Source organism: Callorhinus ursinus, unplaced genomic scaffold (genome assembly GCF_003265705.2).
Source record: "Callorhinus ursinus isolate GAN/ISIS: 27379988/994484 unplaced genomic scaffold, GSC_fseal_2.0 scaffold12, whole genome shotgun sequence".
Classification (NCBI taxonomy): domain Eukaryota; kingdom Metazoa; phylum Chordata; class Mammalia; order Carnivora; family Otariidae; genus Callorhinus; species Callorhinus ursinus.
The window spans coordinates 15,404,623-15,429,776 of NW_027397074.1; the positions used below are offsets into that span (position 1 = coordinate 15,404,623).

The 25,154-nt window shown below is 38.6% G+C and overlaps 1 protein-coding gene across 6 annotated transcripts in view; it reads right to left on the reverse strand.

The window, feature by feature from the left end:
* The window catches only part of LOC112824854 (phosphatidylcholine translocator ABCB4), a 58,335-nt gene extending 36,108 nt beyond the window's left edge, over window positions 1–22,227 (reverse strand). For 3 of the 6 annotated variants that reach the window (XM_073898740.1, XM_073898739.1, XM_073898744.1), the window contains exons 1-11: window positions 22,170–22,227; window positions 20,355–20,546; window positions 19,088–19,259; window positions 17,924–18,048; window positions 15,269–15,440; window positions 12,673–12,786; window positions 11,521–11,631; window positions 11,176–11,301; window positions 8,057–8,260; window positions 7,543–7,713; window positions 273–434 (exon numbers count right to left, since the gene is read on the reverse strand). In XM_073898740.1, coding sequence (XP_073754841.1) covers window positions 273–434; window positions 7,543–7,713; window positions 8,057–8,260; window positions 11,176–11,301; window positions 11,521–11,631; window positions 12,673–12,786; window positions 15,269–15,440; window positions 17,924–18,048; window positions 19,088–19,259; window positions 20,355–20,546; window positions 22,170–22,210 — 1,590 coding nt within the window. In that variant the 5' untranslated portion in view covers window positions 22,211–22,227. Of the gene's footprint in view, window positions 1–272; window positions 435–7,542; window positions 7,714–8,056; window positions 8,261–11,175; window positions 11,302–11,520; window positions 11,632–12,672; window positions 12,787–15,268; window positions 15,441–17,923; window positions 18,049–19,087; window positions 19,417–20,354; window positions 20,547–22,169 lie in introns of those variants that run through there. The other 3 variants (XM_073898741.1, XM_073898742.1, XM_073898743.1) reach the window with 3 other exon arrangements.
* Between the last annotated feature and the right edge of the window lie 2,927 nt (window positions 22,228–25,154).

Sequence of the window (25,154 nt, forward strand, 5' to 3'; positions counted from 1 at the left end):
CTAGCTTGAACACATTCCTCGGGGCAATTAAGGATCTCTGTCCGGAGGAATAAATTCGAAATGGTTTTGAGGTCTTCCTTTACTTTCCTCCTCCCTCACTTTTCTCTCTTTCAGGATTCTTTGGCCGATTCCGAATTCAAGTCTCAGATGTACATTTTCGGTATCTTCCTGAAGTTTTCTATTTCTCAGCATGGCATTAGCTGCCTGATGTTTTAATAATATAAAGAACACTCTATTGAGAAGCTGAAAACAAAATCCTGGGGCGCACATACCTGCATGTTAACAAGCCTGAAGTACACGCCTTCCTTCTTCATCAGCTCCCGGTGGCTTCCTTGCTCCACAATGACACCATCCTCAAACCCCGCGATTACGTCTGCATTTCGGATCGTGGACAGTCGATGGGCTATCACAATGGTGGTCCGGCCTTCTCTGGCCTGAAAGGGAGGACGGACGCGACGCAGCAGGGTTACAAGGTGCACGCACGGGTCAGCACGTGGATGCACGTGCTTGCAGCTGATGAGAGCAGGTTCCCCTGTGGGACGGGGACTCTCATCTATGGAAGGCTAAGGTAAGGCTTGAGTTCTGGACCAGAAAGGAGGCCAACCTCTCCAGTACGAGGATGGATAATTTGGGAGGCTCACGGTGGTGGAGGCTTACCCAAGAAAACCAAGAGAAGGTCTGACCCTTCTCAAGTGTTTTCATACTTGTCTGAGGAGCCTTCCTTGCCGGTTATATGGCAGGCTAGAGCTTCAGCAGTGATCTGTTAGTAGAACTGTTGTCAAGTGCAGCCTTCTCTGGGGCACTCCTGTAGGGTTTCTTTGGAGGAGCCTGATTTCAGCTGTAATTCTGATGGGCTGCACGCAGGCAGTTCAGATGAAAATGTACTTGGGGATCAGGATGGTTTAAATAATAGTTCAGGGACCATCTGCATCACTATCTCTGGAGTGGGGCCAATACGTTTGCTTTTTAACAAGTGCCCCAGGTGAGTTTTATGCCTGCTAAAATCTACAAATCATCCCGTTAGGTAGTTCTGTGAACTCACATGTTGGCTTGGTGGGTTTATCAATGGGCATTTAAACCCTGGAAAATGCTCATCAAATTATTTATATCATTAATAAAGGTTATTCTTTTTGATACTCATTGGCTCTCTTAGGCTATAGCTTTTTAAGAGCACTCCTATTCCAAGGCAATAAAACAATGTCATTAGGATGGTTATTAGAGGAGAGCTTAATTCCCCTAAGTAGTTAAAATGCAAATTAAAAATGACAGCTAGGATTCACAATAACCAAAAAGTGGGAACAATCCCCATGTTCATCAGTTAATCAAGGGATTAAACAAAATGAAGTACATCCATGCAACGGAATAAAAAGGAATGACATTCTCATGCATGCTTGAATATGGATGCACTTTGAAAACATTACACTAAATGAAAGAAACCAGTTACAGAAGACCATGCATTGTATGATTCCATTTATATGAAATTTCCAAAATAGGCAAACCCATAGAGACAGAAAGTAGATTAGTGACTGTCAAGGGCTGGGATGAGCATGGAATGGGGAGTGACCTGATAATGGGTACAAGGTTTCCTTTGGGAATGATGAAAATCTTCTGGAATTAGACAGCAGTAATTGTTGCAAAATCTTGTGAATATACTAAAAATCAGTGAATTGTACATTTCAAAAGGATGAACTTCACAGTATATGAATTATATCCCAATTTTTTTTAACAAAGAGCAGCCATGAAATTTCTGAAAAAGAAGTTAGCGAGAGGGGAAAACCTCCAACAGATATTATACATAAAATGCTACTTAAAATAGGAATTAAAATGGTAAAATCCAGGGGAAGCTGTCAATGAATAGGCAACTTGATCAATAAACTAAAATAGAGTCCAGAAATAGACATACAACATTTAAGAATTAGTATATGATAAATATGGCATTGTCTGCCAGTAGGAAAAAGGATAGATTGTACAATAAATGGTACAGGGCCAACTGTGTAGCCATTTGGAAAAAAATAATGTGGTCTTTCTCCGTCAGTCCTTACACTAACATTACCATCATCAACTGTGTTTAAGTATAAAAGTTAAACCACAGAAAAAGACAGAGACTAGAGCATTGCTCTATTGGGTAACATTTCAGACTGTTCAATTTTTAGTACCCAGGCCCCAAAGAAGCATTCATAAATATTTACAGATGTGAAAGTTGCATGGCTTGGTCCATGTATGGTAAGGCACGTAGGAAATAATTTGATCATTCTAATCATATTCGTGATACTAATAGTGATGAGTAAATTGTTAACAGTGACTATATTAACATTATGATAATCATAGGTTGATACTATGTCAACATTAAAAAAAAGCCCAGAGGAATTACAGTTAGACTTGTGAGTAAATGATTGATATGCAGGAGAAACAAAGGATGTATTGGTGAATTTAAAAGTTAGCAACTGTCACCCTTGACCAAGAAATTCTGGCCAGAGTAGTTATTTCAAATGAAGAGGTTTTTTTTGTTTGTTTCTTTGTTTGTTTTCAGAACTCTCCAATGTTCCAATGATGAAAAAATATTGGCAAATAAATATCCTACATTCAAGGACACCAGCTGTTAAGAATCTTAATGTGGATCTTCTGCGAATGTTGGATGTGCAGGGATAAAAGGCAGGTCCAAACAAAGGGAGTACTAATCCATTAGCCTTTCTGGAACTTCTGAGGGAAAGGGACAGGGGGGAGTATAAAATGAAACCTTTGGAATCATTTGATAAAATCACATGGAGGCTAGTTTTATTTTTCTCTTGCCCCTCCAGTATGGTAACACTGTGAGTAGGAGAGTCATATAGGTATGAAACTTTTTGATTATTGACTTTCTTTAAAAAATCAAAATAACAAATCTGCATTTGTATTTTTTAAGATCTTATATGGAAAAACCTATTGTTTGTTTTGACAAATATTTGCTATCTATTGAATCAACAGCTGATATGGTCCTTAAAAAATTTTTTTTATGTAGACATGTATTATTTCATTGAGCTGGACCATGGTAATCAATTCAGTAAATATTTATTTAGAATCTACTACATGCAAGGCACTGATTAAGTGTTAAAAAGATATAAACACAGGGGCACCTGGCTGGCTCAGTTGGTAGAGCACCTGACTCTTGATCTCAGGGTCCTGAGTTGAAGCCCCATGTTGGGCATAGAACGTACTTAAAAAAAAGATATAAACATGAACCATTTATTAATTCTGCCTCTTAGAGGATTTATCCTTTCTAGGAGAGAGGAGGCATATAAGTAAATAAATAACTATGACAAGTTGGTGTCACACGTGAGGTATTGATAAATGTATAAAGGATACACAAAAGAAAAATATTATTCTTACAGAATAGGTAATCAGGGAAGAACAACAATAGATATAATAGCACCATATCCTTATGCCTCTCAGAGGAAAAATAATAAATTACGAAATTCAACTTATCATTGTTAAAATATAGTTTGTTTGTACCTTAGAATGACTGGCCCAAGTGACTGACTAGTATCATTGAGGGAAGTGCAGTAATGGAGGATTTCCCTTTTAAAGATATGATTTATTGTCTGCAAAATAGATCAGCTTAGTTATCTTGCAAAGTATGGAGTTGATTATGTAGATTATAAAGTATTCACAGCAACCATGGTACATTAAACATGGCCACAAACACTCCCATCCAGAGGGGGAGTCTATTTCTCCAACTTCTCAGATCTGGGCAGGCCTTGTGACTTGTTTTGATCAAAAGAATGTGAAGGAATTGACACTTGGCAATTTCCAGAACCTGGGCTTCAAGAGGCCTTACATTTGTGAGTTTGCTACCTTGAAATCACAGTAAAAGGAAGCTTGTCTAATCTACTGGAAGATGAGAAGCCTCATGGGCAGAACTGAGCTTCCTCAGGCAACAGCCATTACCAATTGCCAGGCCCGAGAGTGAGGCCATCTTGAACGTTCCAGCCCAGCAGAGCCTGAGCTGAAAGTAGCTGCCGAAGGGAGACTAGGCAAACCAACAGAGGAACAACACCAGCCGTCTCGCCAAGTTTTGACTTAAAGCAACGGATGCAGAAATCTTGTTAGTGAAGACCGGAAGAAAAGTAAGGACTTTGCTACTGGTACCTGGAGAGAGGGTTGCCTGCATTATATTACCTTGGAATACCTGCAAAAGAGTGTGTTCTGCAGTCACTTGAAAGAAAGGTATTTAATCTACTGAACTTGTACATCAGGCTACGAAGATTCCAGAGATCTCTAAATAGAATGTTTAAAGTGCCAATGGGATTCCACTGGCTCTATGTTTCAAAGTACGGGAAGAGAATGGTGAGCTTAAGAAGGAGCTATTTGGCTCGCACGGTGAATCTAGAGGAAGCGTAGAAGACCCACTACCTGCTTGGTTGGGGAATGAATTGGTAGTCATCCAGTGACGTGAAGCCAAAGATTCAATCAGTGTGTGAGTAGAAGACTTTTTGGTTAAAATCTCTGAGACATTTAAGGCAGGTTCTCGTACACACCCACAGCTACATAAAAGGGCTTTGGAGACTCTTAAGTAAGGGTTTTCTCATGGGAGCTTGACACGTGGGCCAAAGTAGAGAGAGGTTCATTTTGGAAAAAACTTAGAGATGTAGCTTTTGGGGCTTGAGTGAGCCATGGTCGGATTCCACGCAAACTCACAGTCTTTAAGAATATCTACAAGCTTGGACTGAAAGAGACTGAGAAAATTCAAAATGTAAAGAGGTCTGCAGGTCTCAAATTTCTATGGACAGAAAGCATGCTGAGAAAGCTACTCAGCTGCAGACACAGGCCATTTCTTATTGCAAAGGAAAGACCTTCCAGAGAGAGGATCTAAGAGCCCAGGGGGTGGAGTCCAAACCCAAGGAGACCACTCCACTGTTGGAGGTGGGACTGGGCCTTAATCAAGGAACATTCCCTTTCCCTGGAGCGGTGGGGTAACTGGCTACATGCACCTGACTGCACTTCAGAATTGCTCTGGACCAGTAACTGCTCTGTGCTTCCTGTTCTAATATTTGAATGGGAGTGACTATTATTATCCTGTTCTTGCATCAACATTGCATGTTGGGGGTGTGTGTAGAAGACAACTTGTCTCTTGAGTTCACAGATCTCTGGACCAAGATGAGCATAACATGAAGAATCAATCCATATCTGGACCCCATACAGATCTTCAGGTACTGGACTTTGAACCTGATGTCATAGCTGCATGAAAATTTTGAGGGTATTGGGAAGAGGTGAACTTAACTTGCACATGGGAGAAGGGTGAGTAATTGTGAGAGAGAGTGTGTTGTGGAAGGTTAAATATGGTCACAGACACTTTACAGCTCACCCATTAAGAGGTGGACTCTGTCTCCTCACTCCTTCAGTCTGGGCTGCCTTGTGGCTTGCTGGGACCAACAGAATGTGATGAAAGTGACACTGTGTGAGTTCTGGAGTCTAAGCCTCTAGATGTCTTCTAGCTTCTGCCTCTGGGTACAAAGTTCTGAGAAGGCCGTGGAAGGTAGCCACACTAGCCTATTGTATGAGTACGAGTATGAGAATCCACATGAGATGCCCAGTCAACAGTCAGCATGGGAGTAAGGCCATCTTGGACTATTTTAGCTAAGTCAGCCCTCCAGGTAAAAGCATTCATATGCTCAGGTGAAAACAGCAGGAGATTCACCCAGCCAATCCACAGAATTATTGTTTTAAGTCCAAATTTGGGATGGTTATGCAGCAATAGGTAACCAATTCTGCAATTAGTACAATTAATAATCACGGTAATGGCAGTCACCATAATAATAGCATCGGTGTTCCCCAGTGTGCAAGGCATGTGCTAATAACTTTACATGTAGTACTCATTTAATCTTTTCAATCACCCTATGACATTATTTCTCCCCCTCTCCCCAGTTACTTATGCAGGATCTCAGGCTTAGAGAGAGGTTAATTTGCCCAAGATCATGCAGCTAGAAAGGGACAGAGCCAGGACTCTAGCCTCAGCCTGTCTAGCACCAAAGCCTATGCTCTTAACCCCTCTCCAAGATGCTGATGGCTTTTCTTAGAAATTAAAAAAAAATTATAAGTGATTCATCAGCTATTTTTAAAACCTAAAAGTTTATCAACTGGGAAGTGGGTCATAATCCTAGAGAACCCCAATTTCTAAAATTGAATGAAGTAACTTGTCTAACTATGAATTAAAACTTGCGAGACTACAATTTTTCTGATAGGATCCATATCACAAAAAAATAACATGTCCAATAATTCTGTTCTTTTAGCATATGAAGGGCTAATATATTGAGTATTTGTATCCTAGAAAGTATTGGGACCTAGGTTTTAGGGATGAATGGGACTTCCCCCCCATAAATATCTTTCTTATCCTACCTGACATCTCCTAAAAAAGTCTATGTCAACACACGAATCCCCATTTAAGTTAATTTTATGTTTTAATTTATGCATTTAATAAAATAATTTCCTGCTTTAAGTCATGCCTGATTAACCAACCAAATGCCAGTTTCCTGTGTATATATTTTGGTTCCTTAATCTTGAGACTTAACATACATAAAAGCAATAAAATTCGGTGCAAGAATTTGTGAGTAATAACTATCATCTCATTAATCATTATTAGATTAAATTACATAAAATAAGCCAAAATGTTCATCTGATGAACCGTGAAACATTGATTAACTACAGTTTATAGCACACACAGTGTTTACTTAGGATTCAGGTGTAAGTTTTCCTGAAAAAATAAGATTCATACAGCTTATCTCTAAAATTGCAAGAGGTAGTTTGGATAGAAGCTGTGAAGTCACTGGCACACTTGATTACTAAGCTTTCTGAAACCAAATACATTTGTGATATTTATGTTTTTGAGACCCACTGATACGGTGCCTCTGACTCTGCTTATTATCCTGGGTCGTTAGTACAGATGACATCAGCAGTGACCACAAGAGTGTCCCAACATAAGGTTCTTCCTGTGAAGTTTCAGCTTTGAAAACCAACAGTGAGAGATTCAGAAATACCAGAGCTGGGCATCTGAGCTCACATCCTTAAAATGTGTCACTTATTTACATGCTTAGACAAACACACAAATTGAACTTTACTTCCTTTTGCCTTCCTTTCGCCTTCATGAATAAAGATAATGGTACTGCCTACCCACAGAATAAGGCAAGTAGTTTGAGCTGTTTTTCCATTGGACCGGTGTCTGCGTAACCAGATTTTTCTTTGGACATTTTAACACGACTTTTTTTTTTTTTAACATGACTACTTTTGATCAAAGCAATAGCCTCTGAGCAAGAAGTAAACAGCGCTAAGTGGCTCTCTGCATATGCCTGATTTGAGCCCCGTGCACTTTCGTCAGAGCAAGCTGGTTAATGGGCCATCTACCTCTCTTTGCCTTGTGACCTGACAGAAAAGGGAAATCAATAAAGCCCCAGGAGAGAGCTTCACTTGCTCTCATGTTTATGTTTTTCAGTCTAGAGGCACAAAGCATCAGCAAGAATTTCCAATAAAGCTTCAGTGTGCTGGTCCTTCAGGTGTTTCGGGTTGACTGACCTTATCCAGGGCTGCCTGTACCTCTGCTTCGCTTTCAGTGTCCAGGGCTGATGTGGCCTCGTCCAGCAGGAGGATCTTGGGGTTGCGCACCAGGGCCCGAGCGATGGCGATTCTCTGCTTCTGTCCACCACTCAGCTGGGCCCCTCTGTCTCCAACCAGGGTGTCGAATTTCTACAACACAGAAAACATGAAGGAACGCCTGATAGAGTTTAAACAGAAAAGGCTCTGGAGTCTTGAAATTCATGAAGATGACGTGGAGCTTCATTTTACTATGGTAATGAGTCCTAAATTATAATAAAATCAATGAATACTGAATTCTAAAAAACTACTACCATGACTCCTGTACCAGGCCGAACTCCTTACAACTCCAACTGAATAATGCAAGGGACTTTGCCTAAGGAAAGTTGAACAACCTTGCATCTCAAACATTCTTAGCTTAAACTTTGAAGAAAGAACTTGCTCGCATGAAGTCAAATTCAAATTCCAAGGGCAACTATATTAACAGAGCCTTTACCTGTGGTAGTTTCATGATAAAGTCATAGGCATTGGCCTCTTTGACAGCTTTCTTTATCTCATCCATGGTGACGTTTCCACGGCCATAACGAATATTTTCAGCAATTGTGGTAGAAAATAACACTGGCTCCTGACTCACCACTCCAATGATTTCCCTGAGATACCTTACATTAAAGGTCCTAATATCCTGCCCATCAATGTTAATCTGAAAGAAAGAAATATTTCCATTAAATATTTTAAACCATCTGACATCTAAAGCATCAAGACTCTAATTTGATACAAAAAGTCTTAGCTAACATTTAGCTTATTAACTTATTTAACTTATTTTTGTGGCTACAAATGGTTAGAAATGAGAATTAGAAACAAACAGCAATGAGCAAGAATAGAAATGAAAAGCATATTTATTATCTTACACATAAGTTTTTTCATGGTTGGATTATTCTCCATAAGCGAAACTAGGTTATATATTTTTGGCATACTATTATTTTTTCCTTTTCACTATTTAAATTTGAATAAAAATGTCCATTTACCTACATAGTCTACATATCATTTTGATGGCATTGTGATTTTTTACTAGATGTAATATACCATAATTTATTTTAGCATTTCCCACCTGCTAGATATTTGACTTCTTTCAAGGAACTTGAAAGAATATCATTGTAAAAGTAGAGAGTTATCAGGTTGAAGAGTATGATTTCTTTTTATTTCCCTGATAACAATTGCTTACCTGTACAATGCCAGGTGGATGTTGGGTATTTATTATTTGCTGGATAAAGACTGAATAAACAATACTCTAAAAAGAGTTTAGTAATTTATAGTGTCAGCAAAAATAAATAAATGTATCTGCTTTTTTGCAATTTACCAGCTCTAGGTCTTACAATTTTAATTTGTTTTTTCTAATTAATAAGTGCAAACTGGTACCTTATATTTGCTTTGTTTTGTAAATATTTATAAATGAGGCTGAACATTTCTTGAAAATTTTTACAGATGCTTTTTTTTTAAGATTTTATTTATTTGACAGAGAGAGATACAGCAAGAGGGGGAACACAAGCAGGGGGAGTGGGAGAGGGAGAAGCAGGCCTCCCGCTGAGCAGGGAGCCTGATGCGGGGCTCGATCCCAGGACCCTGGGATCATGACCTGAGCCGAAGGCAGATACTTAACGACTGAGCCACCCAGGCACCCCCTACAGATGCATATTTATTCTCAAAAGATTTTCATGTTCATATCCTATTATAGATTCATATTAATTTCTCAAATATTAAATATAATAGTTTTTCCATATAGATCATAAATCATATTTCTATTTATTGCTTTCTTTTATTTTAGCTTCACTATGTTTAATTAAAGAGGAGTTTAAGGAAAAATTAAATAAATGAACTGTACCACTGAACATCTTTTAATATTTTAGTAAGAAAATTGCTAAATCATGATGTGAACAGTGAATATCTCTGAGTTATAGAATTTCTAAAGACTTTTATCCCTGTTGACATGTATATTTAAAAAATATGTATTACTCCAATAATTATTTTTTTCATTTTTAAAATTTTTCATAATTTTATAATTTTAATTTTTTTAACTTGACTCTATGCCCAATGTGGGGCTTGAACGCATGACCCTGAAATCAAGAGTTGCACGTTCCACTGGCTGAGTCAGCCAGGCACTCCTACTCCAATAATAATTTTAAAAATAAGATATTTTCAAAGGCATATTCTTAATGTTTAGTATTTTACTAGGTTCTTTTTTAAAAATAAAAATGTTTGCACTTGAACCAACCTACAGTTTGCTTTAATAAATGGGGATAGGATTGTGTTCCCCCCAATAATATCAGATGTTTCCAAAATGTGTATTTTATTAAGTTAATTAAATAAATAATTCATGTACCCTAGAACTCTGTATTCATTTCTGTAATCTCTGTTCTATCTCAATGCCTTTTAGTGTTTTTTGTTTTTCTTTGTAACTTGTAATCTTCTGTTTTCATAATTCTTGAATTATATTTTAGTATCAGGTAAACTCAGTGTCCTAAAGTTGGTACAACAATTCATAATTGTTGAATTATAATATATTTTAGTATCAGGTAAACTCAGTGTCCTAAAGTTGGTACAACTGAGGAAATCTGAATATATACTGTGGGCTGGTATTGTATTAAAATTAAATTTACTGATTTTGATCATTGTTTTGTGGTTATGTAAGAGAATGTCCTTCTTAGAAAATATATTCTGCAGTATGTAAGGGTCAAGGGACATGATGTCCTCAACTTAGTCTCAAAGGTTCAGGAAAAAATATGCCTCTGTGTGTGTGTATGCATGTGTGCATGTGTGTTTATTATATATATGGAGAGAGAGAGAAGACAATAAAGTAAATGGGTCAAAATATAAACAATTAGTAAATCTGGGTGGAGACTATATGTGTTTCCTGCTTGCGACTTTTCTTTAAGTCTCAATCTATAAGAAAGTTTTTTAAAAATTTTATTTATTTTTAGGTAGACTACATGCCAAGCGTGGAGCCCAATGTGGAGCTCAATCTCACTACCCTGAGATCAACACCTGAGCTGAGATCAAGAGTCAGATGCTTACCCAACTGAGCCACCCAGGCACCTCATGAGAAAAATTTTAAAAGGAAAAAAATATAGTCTGGGCTATTAATGTCTCGCAAGTCTCTGGAAGTTTTTTAAGAGACTATCCCACCTTCCCCTTCAGATTTTCTAACATTTAAGAAAACTCAACTGTCTTTGACGAATTTAATTACTGTCCTGAGATTTCTTGTGACCTTGATTATCAGGTTGTCAAAAATTGCTATGTGGAATATTTTCGACCAAACCCAATAATTTCTTGAAAATAACAGTCTCAGTGGTCTGGATGACTGTTTTCCAGTTGAGTTAGTGAGTTATGAAATGCTTAGTTAGAACAGAAGAGAGTGTTGTCTAGCCTCTTTGGCTTTTATCATCTTGAATATTTTTTAAACCCATCCAAGTGTTTGAATACATTACCTAGATGCACTGCAATTCTATAGCCTTTTTACCAAAATTGGATTCCCATGCAGATTTGCTACTGAAAAAACAATTTCGAAGGGCTAATGGGTACCCAGCTGGCCACTTTGAGAACTTGGTTCTTCCCACTTACCCTGCCCTCATCAGGGTCATAGAGCCTCTGCATCAGGTGCACTGTTGTGCTCTTCCCACAGCCGCTGTTCCCAACCAGCGCCACCGTCTGCCCACTCTCCACCTTCAGGTTGAGGCCCTTCAGGATCTGTGAGGGAAGGGAGAAAAGAAGAACACACTTCACAACAAAATCCTAAAAGGGGACTAATTTGATTCAGTTTCAATTGTGAAAAAATTCTCACATAAGGGAATAAAACCCCAAAAGGAAAAGGCATATAAATATCAAAACAATAGCAACTTTAGGTTCTTTATAATGATTAAACAATCAATCTGAGTTAGGAATTCTTATAAATATCACTTACAGTACCTTGACATTAGCTCGAGCTGGATAAGAAAAGTGAACATCATTGAACTCCAAATTCCCTTTGATGCTGTCGGGTTTGTGTCCTCTCTCTGAAAAACTGTCAATTTTAGGATTCTAAATAAAACAAAATTCAATGACTATTCCATCATAGGACAAACAACTGCACTTTTAAGGAATATGATGTAGCAAATTCCAAAAAGAGGACTTGGAATGGCATAACTTTCTTCCCATGAGACAGAACCTACTTGTAGATTTGTGTGTGTGTGTGTGTTTTCTGAAAAGTACATAGGAATATATTAATTTCGTTTCTTATAATATCTCCCTTTAAGTTTTTGGCATATCCCCATACATTTTCTAAATGGTCAGATAGGCATGCTTCTACAAGTGCGATAACAAGACATATTAGAATTGATATAGCCAGGTATTTCAGCATTTAGTGAAAATTAGTATTCCTCAACAGCAAATGAAGTGGATTTGGGTTGTGAAGACTGAACAATTGGTTAGGGCCAAGTTATTTAGGAGCAATGGAAACTATAAATATATTCAGAGGCTGAGCAATTTTCTCCTGACTTAGGTCAATGAAACAGTAGGATCTGCTTGCATTACATGACCATATTTCAGGCACCTACTTTGCATTTTATCTGTGTAAATGCAGTGACATGCTTCAATATGTGAACACTATATTCTTTATTTCACTGCACTCATTCAGTATGGTTGATTCAAAGTCATATGAATCATGCAGTGATTTTTTTTCTTCAAAGGGGGCAACCTGCAGCAAAATATACTGTCAATATGGGTCCCACCAATAATTTTTCCACCTACTTATTCTGTGTATAGAAATCATAATATTCCTAGCCTCACTACAACATGGAAGAGCAAAGGAGAAAAACTCAGAAGAGCAAACATCTTTGCTCTGCACTCTAATAATAACACATTGGTGCAGATGTACTTTTCCAAAATGAGATCAGTGTTATTATATTATTTCAAGATGAACTTTTAGAAGTATTAATAAGAGGCACTTTGTTTCACTCATTACTACGAAGAGGTCCCTTATTTTCACATTATTAATTTTCACATGATTTTTAACGCTAAAGCTCAGAGTTAAGTATGCAAGCCTCAAAGAATATTTTGACATGGAAATAATAAATGACTCACACTATCAATGATGTTGAAGATCGCATAGGCTGCTCCTCTTGCATTGGCAAAAGCATCAATGCATGGAGCAGCCTGTCCAACACTGAAGGCTCCAACCAGGATTGAAAAAAAGACCTGAGCAAAAGAACATGAGGAACAGTTATAAGCCCTCTTCTGCTGCCCATTATTATCTCAGATATGCTCTTTGAAATACATACTACACTAAGGATTAAGTTTAGGTTTATCCCTTTAAATCTTTTTTTTTAGCAAAAGGGCAAAATTTATAAGGTTAATATAGGATTTCATTGCACAATTGGCTTCTTCAACCTCAAAAATACTTGTCTAGCTTGCCGAACTATCTGTTCTCTTGAACTTAAAGAGTCAGAAAGATTTTTTCAGACCTATTTCCTTGACTCCGAAGCCAAGGGCCACTAGAACAAAACATTTCCCATCAGTATTGTTATTCAGGTTGTTATGACTTTCTCTACCTATGCGTGGAATTACACAGAATGTTCAAGATGAAACAGATTTGGGGCCCGTGGAATTTCCGTAAAAAAATAGCTTTTTACATACATATTTTGATAAGATTTTTAATATAAAAAGTAACAGTTCACACATTATAAATCACTAAATCACACCTGTGTGCACTGATTAATAATTCCTTTACATGATTATTCTATACTATGGCAAACAGAAATTAACACATTTCCCTTTACTATAGAAAAGCCAAGAATATAAGCTTCAGGAATGCATATGATTAGCAAAACTTAACTGAGGAAAACATAAATGTAGAGAAATTACTCCTTCCTCTCTGGGCATGATGAAACTTCTACATATAGCTTGACTTTTCTCTGAAGACAGTTACAATAATACTTCACATACCCAGAATTCAAATATCCCACAAATATCTATCCACTGCCTGCAATACAGATAAGAACCAGTAAGGAAGCAAAAAAAGTCTCTACCAAAGTAGATGTTATAAAGTTCATGCACCAGGGCTCTTGCTCTTTACACAGAGGGTGTGGCTGGGCTCTGTGCATTGTGGGTCCCCACTCTCCAGCCCTAGCTGGGAGATGTCACTGTCCACGTGGTACAGACACGGAGACTGGGCCAGAGAGAGGAGTCAGGGTTTTCTCTCTCTTCTTTACAAAATTTAGCAAGTGAGGAAATGAAGAAGGTGGAGAACTTCCAAGCTGACCACCAGAAAGGAGGCCAAAAGGAGAAAAAAATCAACTCCCCAGAAAAAGAAAAGGAAAAAAAAATCTACTCTAATTATAAAAGCTCATCGAGCAAGCAGCCCTCAACACCTAATGGAATCTGAAGAGACCGTTCTGGAAAACATTTCGAAATGATTAATTTTCATAATGGTCCTCATGCGTCACCAAAGAGCCAAACTGGGGTCATCAGCATCCTCTGTTTAGAAACATAGAGAAGTGTAGGTTTTAAAAGATTGCTCTTTGAATGGTTACATGTAGTTTTGATCATCATTGACACATAAAGATGGTCACAAAATATTGCTGGTTTATAAAAAAGGTTATAGGGGTGCCTGGTAGCTCAGTCAGTTAAGCAGCAGACTCTTGATTTCGGTTCAGGTCACGATCTTGAGGTCCTGGGATCAAGCCCCATGGCAGGCTCTGCACTTAGCAGGGAGTCTGCTTGAGGATTCTCTCCCTCTCCCTTTCCTTCCCCTTGCCCCTCCCCTTGCTTGTGCACTCTTTTTCTTTCTCTAAAATAAATAAATAAATCTTTTTAAAAAGTGGTTATAAAAAGATACACATAATACAATCCCAGTTTTGAAAGAAACACACACACACACACACACACACACACGGAGATCTATACCAAAACTTATCATTAAGTATATATGCATTATTAGATTCTAAGTAATTTGTAATTTTAAAAATTCTGTATTCTAGGGGCGCCTGGGTGGCTCAGTTGGTTAAGCAACTGCCTTCGGCTCAGGTCATGATCCTGGAGTCCCGGGATCGAGTCCCACATTGGGCTCCCTGCTCAGCAGGGAGTCTGCTTCTCCCTCTGACCCTCTTCCCTCTCGTGCTCTCTGTCTCTCATTCTCTCTCTCTCTCTCAAATAAATAAATTAAAAAAAAATTCTGTATTCTAATCCTTTGTGTAACTAGTAGATATTATTTTGAGAATCATAAAATAAACCTATGTTCATTCTGAAAAACAGAATAACTTTCCATCTTCTATTTTGGGTAGCTGATGTTTTATATTATGTAAACTTAGCATTCTTGCATACTATGACCTGTCTATAATCATGTTTACTTTCTTATATAATGAAAACTCAATGGCAGAAAGAGGATGCCTCCAATCCATATTTGTTCATTCGTAAATTCATTCAATCTTTACTTCCTTTTATATGATGTATAGCTTCTCAAGCGGTCTAACTACATGCTACTTTTTACCCCCAACTCATAATTGTGCCTTGTGTATTCTAGAAGGCGAGCTCTGCCCACAGGACAGAGCAAAGGTTCACCAAAAGAGAAAAGCCTATAATCAGGCTCATTCTTCGAAAAGGAGGAGTATGAAAGAAAACACAGGGTAGATGGATAAACAGTATTTTTGGTTTCTTCGAAAATATTAGGAAAACTACTTACTGTCATTGCATTTCCAACAGTATATTCTTTTGCTATAACCAAAGTGGATGCATACCAGAAGGCCAGTGCATATGATGCATATATTAAGAGGAAGGCGATGCCCATGGAAATGTTTGCTGAAATAGCTTTTTTAATTCCAATCTTTTTGGCATTTTCTAGGTGTTTCTCATACCTACCAGAAAATGAGGGGGAAATGTTGTAACAAGAAAACAATCCATAATCAGAGCCATGTTCACGTCCTGTGTAGTTGAAGGTTTAAGGAACAATGCCAACAAAGAAACGCCGCTGAAACCCAACTTCCTAGGAATTGAACCAATTCAGGATCAGCCAGGACTAGAACCCATCTGAGCCTTTTCTTTACTGGCCTGGACTCATCTCTCTTGGTCCCTTCCAATCTAACCAATCCTGAAGCTGTTCCCGGATTGAACTTCTACTGGGCTATGGAAGAGCTTCGCCATCACCTTCCCAGCCGGCATCACGAGCCACAGTTCGGGTGGGAGAAGAGAAACCAAGTCAAAGGAGAATGGCGCTAAAATGTAAATACGCTGTGGGATGCTTACAATTGATTCTTTACACAGCTCAATTTCTCTTCACTAGAGAAGAGAAAAACCTTCCTCTATTGCCCCTTTGGGTGAGGAACTGGAATTTTACACATTCTTATACTTAAACTTAGGCCTTTGCTTTTTGTTTTGTTTTGTTTTGTGTTTTTTGGTCAGGCTGATCTTCCACTTTCAAGCCAGGGCACAAGGTTCTAAAGTGGTCACTACGTACAGGGTTCTTCCTCAGTTTTTCTAGATTTTAGTTACATTATCTGTAAAATGGAGTTAATAATGCCTACCTTGCAAGATAATTCTGATACTGAAAGATAATTACAGAGAGTAGTTACCACAGGGCTGGCACACACCTGGCAAAACCTGGTGATTTCTATTCCTCTCATTATTCCTATTGTTGTTTTAGAATTTAATCTCCTCCTGAAGAGTGCTCATTCTATTACATTTTTGAGAAACAATTAAAATTCCTATTACTGGCTTCTAGGATTCGATACAAAGGGACAAATGTCTATAATGGGTCTGTTAAATTACAATTTCTGTTCACATCAGTTTAAATTAAATCTACTTTTCCACGCCAGGTACAGAAAGTGTGTATTTAATTTTGGCTTCCTAAAATTAGGAAAAAATACAGGACATATAAAATGAGACTGTGGGGGGTAATATCATATAAAATAGTGTGTTTCTAACAAAAACAGATATCTTTATTTTTTTTAGTTTAACCAAATGAGATGTCGAGGATTCACTGGTTTTTTTAAAAAATGCAGTTGCCACCAAAAAGTTTCTGTGTCTAATTACTTGAAGCAGCCTACTTTTCAGTGAGCTTCCCCCGCTTTCCTTCTGCAGAGCTGCGTCCCTGGGGAGCCTCCAGCCCTGTGATTAGTCTTGTGTGGCTGGGCCCCCGAGGCCCAGGGTGATTCAGGTCAGCCCCCGTGTGACACCAGGCTCCGGGGACAGTGGAGGACATGCTGTAATGACCTGCGCTGAGGCGGCTTGCTTACTGCAGCTAAGAGAGTGGTACTGATTACATGCCCATCCTGAGGTCCCAGGGAGGGTTAGGGTGCTGTGTGTGGGCCACTGGATATAGGAAGCAGCAGTGAGAAACAGGAAGAGATCAGAGAACCAGGAACATGGCGCTTTTGAAGGGGGCCCACAGAATGGAAAAATAGGGAAAGAAAATGGAGGGACTGGGGGCCAACTTGGCTTCTAAGGCAGGAGAATTTCCAGAGAATTTCTCTCGCAAAAAGTTGTGGGTATCAGAAGTCCCACGGAATGGCAAGAGAGAGTACTTGATGCAGAATCATAGTTTGACTGTATTAGGGCATGTTATTTAGAGAAAACTGGTTGGGGACATTAAAGAAAAGCAGACTAGCCTTTTTGTGGGCTTTGTTCTGGCATTTTGGTTTTTGCCTATCAGGTTCCTGTAGAGCAGGGCTACGGGGCCTGGGATCCATGGTCAAGGAATTTGAATGTGGAAACAATGATATAATTATTTTCACTAACCTGTATCTGAAATGTAGCATTTCCTTGGATTATCAGCATAGGCAACAAACCACTGCAGAATTAGCAGTAACTATGGCTTTGTTGCCAGGAGAGATCACAGATCATTTTTATATCATGGATCATTTTTATACCATGGTACACTTGAAACAAATATCTTGAAGTATCTTTTACCTGCATTTCTACCTCAGAGTTATAATAGTTACTGAACCCATAGTTTGCTCTTATTATTTAATACGTTAACAACACAGGCAGGTATTTACTGTATCACAATGTAAAAATATTTTGAAAACTGTACTTCACTATAATTGCTTTCCTTCGTAATCCTCTGTATTTTGTCTCAGGCATTTAAAATTACTATTCTAAGGAGGAAGTCCTTAGGCTTCATCAGACTGCCGAAGGAGTCCATGGAACTTAAAAAGGGTAAGAACCCTGCTTTAGAGGCTGACATTGAACTCCAGACATCAGCAGAATGTCCCTATATTTTGTGGGGGAGGGGTTAATATTAGGAAAAAGCAAGTAGTAAACACAACACACACCACAAAAGAGTGAGCAACAAAATGCAAAAGAGGGTTCTTTGAACTAGTGGACAAAGAACATTCCTGACCTCTCCAGCTCTTTGTTCTGGCCTCCAAACGCTATCACGGTCCTGATGGCCCCCAGAGCCTCTTCGGCTGCAGCGCCCGCTTTGGCATATGCAGCTAGTTCTTTGTCACTAAATGCAGAGAGTATCTGGACAGAGGAGACACATTCGTGACTTTCGTATGGGGAGAACATTTAAAAGGCAGTCTGGTCAACTCTTTAACTTGCTTTTTCTTCCCAAACCCTGTCCCTTCTCAGACACTGACATCATGAAGTAAACAACAGCCCGTGTGCCAGATCCAGTGGCTCCTTTCACCCTATACAAAGGCTAGATCTGATCCACCCTGGTGGTATGCTCCCCAAGAGTAGTCAGGAACAGAAAATCCACATATAATTCTCTACATAGTGTCTTGAGGAATAATGTCAAGTTCCACACCTACCATGTTTTCTTCTCTGCTAACTGCAAAATAAGCTAAACTAAAACCTTACTCCTTTGGAAAGTCACTATTCTTTCCTTTATTGTATCACAATTTTAATTACTATGAAAACAATACTTCCAGATCTGCTCGTGGGCATTCTGCTTAATAATAAGACAGCTAAACAAGATGTTGCAGGAGACAGGTAAAGGGATGATCAAAATAAAAGAGATATGAGTAATTCACTAAGCCAATCATCAACCTCCAGAAGAGCAAAATTGTCAGTAAAATTTCTCAACTCTGCAGTGTTGTCTGAAGTCGAACAGGTTATTTATTTATTTATTTATTTTAGGGAAAGGCCAAATTGTCAGAGTGCCACTTAACTGTCACAGATAACAATTAAAAATAAATAAAACAAATCCAAACTTTATTTTTTCTTATATTCATGCAATGGTTTGGAAGAATGTTGTTTTAAAACTGTGTTTCCTTAAATAGGGACATAACCATTTAAGTGGTTTAAACTACTATGCCAGAAGATTTACCCAAACAAATAATAGCAGTGCAAAAAATCTGTAAGTGAGGTAAAAACTGACATTTTAAATCATATTAAAAATCAATTTCTTTATTACGGCATTAACAACATGCTTTTAAATGTGGTTTCAACTGACATGTCACACAGATCTGGACAGCGACAAGAACCATAACCCTGCATGTTAAAAATAACTCTTGCACGTGTGGGCTAACCCACAGGAGAATGTCCCCGATTCACACACCTTTGCCCAGACAGCTGCCGAGAGTCCCAGGATAGGGCTGATGGCCATTATCACAAGGGTGAGCTTCCATCCTCTAACAAACCCTACTATGAATCCTGCAAAAAACGTGGCTACTGCTTGAAAGAACATTCCAACCTTGTCACCAATTCCTTCACTGATTTTGGAGATGTCACTAAAAAAGATCACACCTAAGTGGTTACGGGCAGGAGGTCTTCAATCAGAGAGCCGAAGCAGACATCTGACAAACATAGACAGGTAAATCTCGTTCACACTACTGCAAGTCTCATTCACAGTTAGCCTCTTGAATGGGATTTTTCCCCACCTAAATACTGTACAAAGGAAGAAATTCAGGTTCAGTTCATGCCTCTAAGAAGTTCGTATCATTAAAGTTGATGCTATTAAATTAGTTAATCCTATTCGAGAAGCATTAGCATTCTGAACGTATGAGTCCAGTTGTTTAAAAGCAGGAGTTAGGAAGGGCATTGCAACAGTAATAGGGAAGGGCTACTTGCTTCTACCCTAGGCCCTACTCTCAAGCCATTTTCTTCTCAAAATAGCAACCAGTGTGATCCTTTGAAAATGGAAGTCTGAACGTGTTACTCCTCAGATCAAACCTCCCAACAGCTGCCCATTTCACTATGAGTCAAAGCTGAAGTCCTTAGTGAAGCCAACCAGGTCCTAAATGCCTTGACCTTCCCTGATTTTTTAACTTCATTTGCTCAGGACTCTTGCTGGGAACTCCAGTTAAGACGAAGTTTGTCATCTATCTCCCCCTGCTGGAAAGTAAACAACAAGAGGACAGAGATCTTTGTCTTGTTCACTGGTATATCATAAATATCTAGAAGAGTGTGTGGCATATAACAGGCCCTCAAATATTTGTCGAATAAGTGAAGAGTCAACAATTACAAAGACAAGTCTTGCTGTGACTTCATGCACACACATACTCATTCATTCAACCATCTTAATTGAATGGATAACATCTGTCAGGCCCTGTAGCAAGCTCCACGGAGAGATAAATAAATGTAAGATGTGAGCTCAGTCTTCAAATTAACCTATTAAATCACTGAGAAGAACAAACTAACAGATAAGGAAAATGCATGGGAGCACAGCACATAAATGCTAGAAATGGCTGTCGGACAATCTAGTCCCCATACGTCTCAAACGTTTCATCTAGTAATTTTTTTAATTTAAAATCTAACCATGACACATTTTCACATAGTTAGTGGTTCATTTCGTTATGAAAGTGTGACATAAACAATACACTTACTCTGTTAACCGTGTATTGAGTTCTGTGGTGTCGCTGACATCAAACCAGCCTATTTCTTGTCGTAGAACAGCATGAAAAAACTCTTGCCTGATCTTCCTGACCTGTCGGCCAGCTGCCAAAGTCCAAAATGAAACTTGTATATAGGCAGCAACAAGAACTCCAGCACCTAACCCTGAGTAATAGTATGCATACCTGGAAAATAATTAGAAAGTTTCTTTTAAATACTCTTCTTTATTCATCTCTTTCAGGAAAAATCTTCAAAATTGGGAGTTAAGTTTACTGAAATCATATAGATCGTGTAGGACATCATAACAAAGACACATTAACATATTTTCTCTTCTCTTTCTTAAACTAGAAGAGGATGATGGCAAATCTATTGACTTGAATTACCAGAAAACAGATACATTTTGTGGTTAAGTGCAAAAAATAATGGTGTTATTGAATCATCTTAAAACTGATACTGACAATTTGTAGATACGGTGTGATTCTTCTTTCATAATTAAGATTCTAGACTTGCTTATCTTATTGTATTGAAAAAGTTCACTACTATTCACATATGGAATAGACAGATCGAGCATGTGAAATGGTACTTAGTGTAAGTTTTCTCATATTGTTTATAGCAAGACCCCCCAACCCCCGCCAAAAAACACAAAAACAAAAACCCTCTTGCTCTTCGGCAGAATTCAAAAATATTTTTTAGTAGTATGCTAAAAACATCATAAATTCAAACTAACTTTGAGTGAAGTCTTAACTAAATTAGAGGAAAGTTAGTATCTTTAAAAAGAACAAATTTGGGGCGGCTGGGTGGCTCAGTCAGTTAAGCGTCTGCCTTTGGCTCAGGTCATGATCCCAGGGTCCTAGATCAAGTCTCTCATCGGGCTCCCTATTCAGCAGAGAGTCTGCTTCTCCCTCTCCCTCTGCCCTCTGCCCTGCTCCTGCTCGCTCTCTCTCTCTCAAATAAATAGAATTTAAAAAAAGAACAAATTCAGTTTTGATACTTTCAAAGATACTTTTTATATAATTTTACAAACTGTTTCCAGATAGAAGCCTTTCAGGCCTGATACAGATAGAGCTCATTTAAATTAGCAACATTAATTGATAAGCAAACATACAAACATTATGTCACAGACTTTTGAGATTTCTATTAAGAAGGCTGAAGGAAGGGAAAACGCCATAAAGACATTATTGGATCAACTGACAAACTTGGAATACAGTTGGTGGATTAGATCAAAGTACTGTATCAATATTAAATTTACTGGAGTTGATAATTGTGCTATGGTTATGAAGAGAGTATCCTATGCTTAGGAACCACACTGAAGTATTTATGAGTAAGGGGCCATGATGATGTATGCAAGTTACTTCAGATAGTGGAGGTCAGGGGGTGGGTATAAATGATAACAATAATTCAGGGGTGCCTGGGTGGCTCGGTCAGTTAAGTTGTTGACTCTTGATTTCGGCTCAGGTCATGAGCTCAGGGTCCTGGAATGGGGCTCCACGTCAGGCTCCACTCTCAGCAGGGAGTCTGCTTGAGAATCTCTCTCCCTCTGCCCCTACCCAGCTCATGTTCTCTCTCTCTCTCTCTGTGTCCCTCTAAAATAAATAAATAAATCTCAAAAAAATGATAACAATAGGTCAAAGAATATAATAAAAAGTAAAGAGTATACAGACTCTGTATATTCTTATAATTCTCTGAAAGTTTGCAATTATCCTCAAATAAAACACTTCTTAAAAGTATATCATAAATATTTATATATATAAATATACATATTTATATATGGTACCTACATATATATAATGTATGCATTAGCCAATTACCTAGTCATTTCTTCTTCCAGAATTCTGCCTGGATTTAGCATTGACAATGAAAAATTCACTAAATAAAAACAAAACAAAACAAAAATAAGACATTTTTGAAAGGTTGAACTACTAATAGCTATTACTAGGTTTTAAAAATCTTTTTTTTCTTTTCAACCTCAGTGAATTCTTTTCACTTTGCTCAAATAAAGAGTCCAAGGATTTAGGTGCAAGACATCTAGGGCCCAGATGGGGAAAGATAGCCCTCCTAGGTTCGTCCCTGATCCTGGCGGTCTCAGGCCTTTAGCAAAAAGGGCTTCCTAAGGCAGCAGAGAGGAGCTGATGGAGGGCATGCAGAGCATATAGAAGGCAGAGGAGGAAAAAGAAATGGTCTCAAGAGAAAATACAGGATTTAAGGGGCATATTTTCTTAGGGGCTAAAAGCACTTTACAGATAATTGTTTCTGTTAGTTTTATTTTAATACATGTGTGTTTTCTCTTACATGCTTCCTTTTGACATAAGAAATACAAAGGCTGAATTACAGGGCGCCTGGGTGGCTCAGTCGTTAAGCGTCTGCCTTTGGCTCAGGTCATGATCCCAGGGTCCTGGGATCGAGTCCCACATCGGGCCCCCTGCTCCGCGGGAAGCCTGCTTCTCCCTCTCCCACTCCCCCTGCTTGTGTTCCTGCTCTCGCTATCTCTCTCTGTCAAATAAATAAAATCTTTAAAAAAAAAAAAAAGGCTGAATTACATGCATTGTAAAGGAGGGAAAATTAGAGACAAGGAAGATAAGTGAGTTGTCTAAAGATGAGACAGTGGATCACTGGGAATTGGTCATCATCCTGCATTCCCCATCCTGTTTGCTCGCAAAACTGTTTTCTGGTATTTTTAAAGTGCTATTAATTGGAAGGAAATACATTGTGTATTAATTTGAACTAATTTGATAAAAATGCCTATGTGCCATTCCTGTTTTAATAATAGCCAGCATGTATTGAGCCTTTATTATCTGCCAGGCTCTGTTCTGAACACTCTACATGTATTAATTCATTTAATTTTCACCACAACCCTATGAGGTAGGACTGTTTTGTGAATCCCCATCTCACAGATGAGGAAATTGAGGCACAGAGTGATAAAGTAACTTATCCAAAGTCGCACAGTTAGCAAGTAGGCTGAGAGTCCTCACTATACATATAGCTCCTAACTTTATACTACACTGATGGTTTCATGTGGTAATGACTTATTTTCACTTTTTAAAAAACACAAAGTGAGGGACACCTGGGGTGGCTCAGTCGGTTAAGCGTCTGCCTTTAGCTCAAGTCATGATCCTGGGGTCCTGGGAACGAGCCCCGCATTGGGCAACCCACTCAGTGGGGAGTCTGCTCCTCCCTCTCCCTTTGCCCCTCCCCCCTGACTCGTGCACTTGAGCTCTCTCTCTCTCTCTCTCAAATAAATGAAATCCTTTAAAAATTTTTTAAAAATACAAAATGAAAAGGTATAAAGGAAACAGACTATGTCAAAATAATAGGACAAAATATCGCCACAGCATTGTTGAGAAGACATACCAGAGTAAGTATTTCCCATTTACCATGATGTGAGGACAGAAACTAGTCTTTGTTTATTTATCATGTATAAATAACCCAGTAGTCATGTTTTCTGGTATCTTCCTCATCGTCTTCCAAAAGGGGCTAAGGTCAAAATGTATTTAAAAATCAAACTACTGTCAGGATCAAATACCAGGCATGCTTCCCTGACTATGGCATAATTTCTCCCTCAAAACTGTAACTTCTACTGATGTTCAGAGTAAAGTGTTTCCTCGTGTTAATCCAGCTCTCCATCAGCTGTCAGATCCGGGAGGAATGAGACCCTATTTTACTTCTGTTCTTATCAGTTCAGTTGTGTGTACTCATTTCCTCTATGAGTTCTTAAATATGGCAACTTTGAGACGCTCAGTTGGAACTGTATTTGGAATCAGAGGCAGACAAGCTACTTAAAACTTGGTAATGGTGGAAATCATTGTTCAAACCTTGGGAAAACTCCACATATATGTGTACAGGGTTAGTTTTTCCCCAGAACTTAAAAAATCATGTAGAATCTTAAATGAATTTTACTCTCCTCCAAATGCCTACCTCAAATGTTTACATTCTCTCAGTGAGGACAGTATAACTCAGACTGATTCTCCCTCCTAGGAAATAAAAATCTATGGACATTCAGAATTTGAAATGCTCCTTTTTCAGAGTCCAAGCCAAGAATGGCAATCTAGGCCTGGGCTAATAACCCTAGGAGTTTCTGCTGCCCGAGGACTAAGGTAAGGCAGATGTGTGTTGATGTGTTCCCAGGAAAGTCATGGGATTCTAGATCTGGAATTCTAGACCAGGGAATCTTATGGGACTCTAGATCTGAAATTCTAGATCAGAAAAAAAAATCTCATGGGATTCTAGATCTGGAATTCTAGACCAGGAAATCTCATGGGACTCTAGATCTGGGATTCTAGATGTGGAAATCTTCACAGGATTCTAGATCTAGACATCTCATGGGGCTCTAGATCTGGAATTCTAGATCTGGAAATCAAATGGGACTCTAGATTTGAAAGGGCTTAGGCCTGGTCTTCTCAGATGCTACCTGTTATACCTAAGTTTCATAAACAATCTCCAAGTCAACTGGTTCAGGGGTCCCCATGTTATGTGCCTGTTAGACTGACATGGAAGAGCTTAAAAATATACAGTTGCCCAGGCTCCTTGCAAGAACAGTTCAATCACAACCTCAGGCTGAGTCTAGAGCATCACATTTCTAAAAAGTATCCTCATTTGATTCTGGTGTGCTGGGATGGAGAACTCCCACTCTGTTCTACCTGAATGCCTCCCAGAACAAGGACATGAAGAATTCTTGAAGTTGCCCATTCATTTTAGAGAGGTCCCATAAAGTCCATTCATTTTATGGATGAAGAAACAGAATTTTAGAGTGGTCATTTCATTTCCAAGTTTTCACAGCAAGTTTTCCCCAATATTTA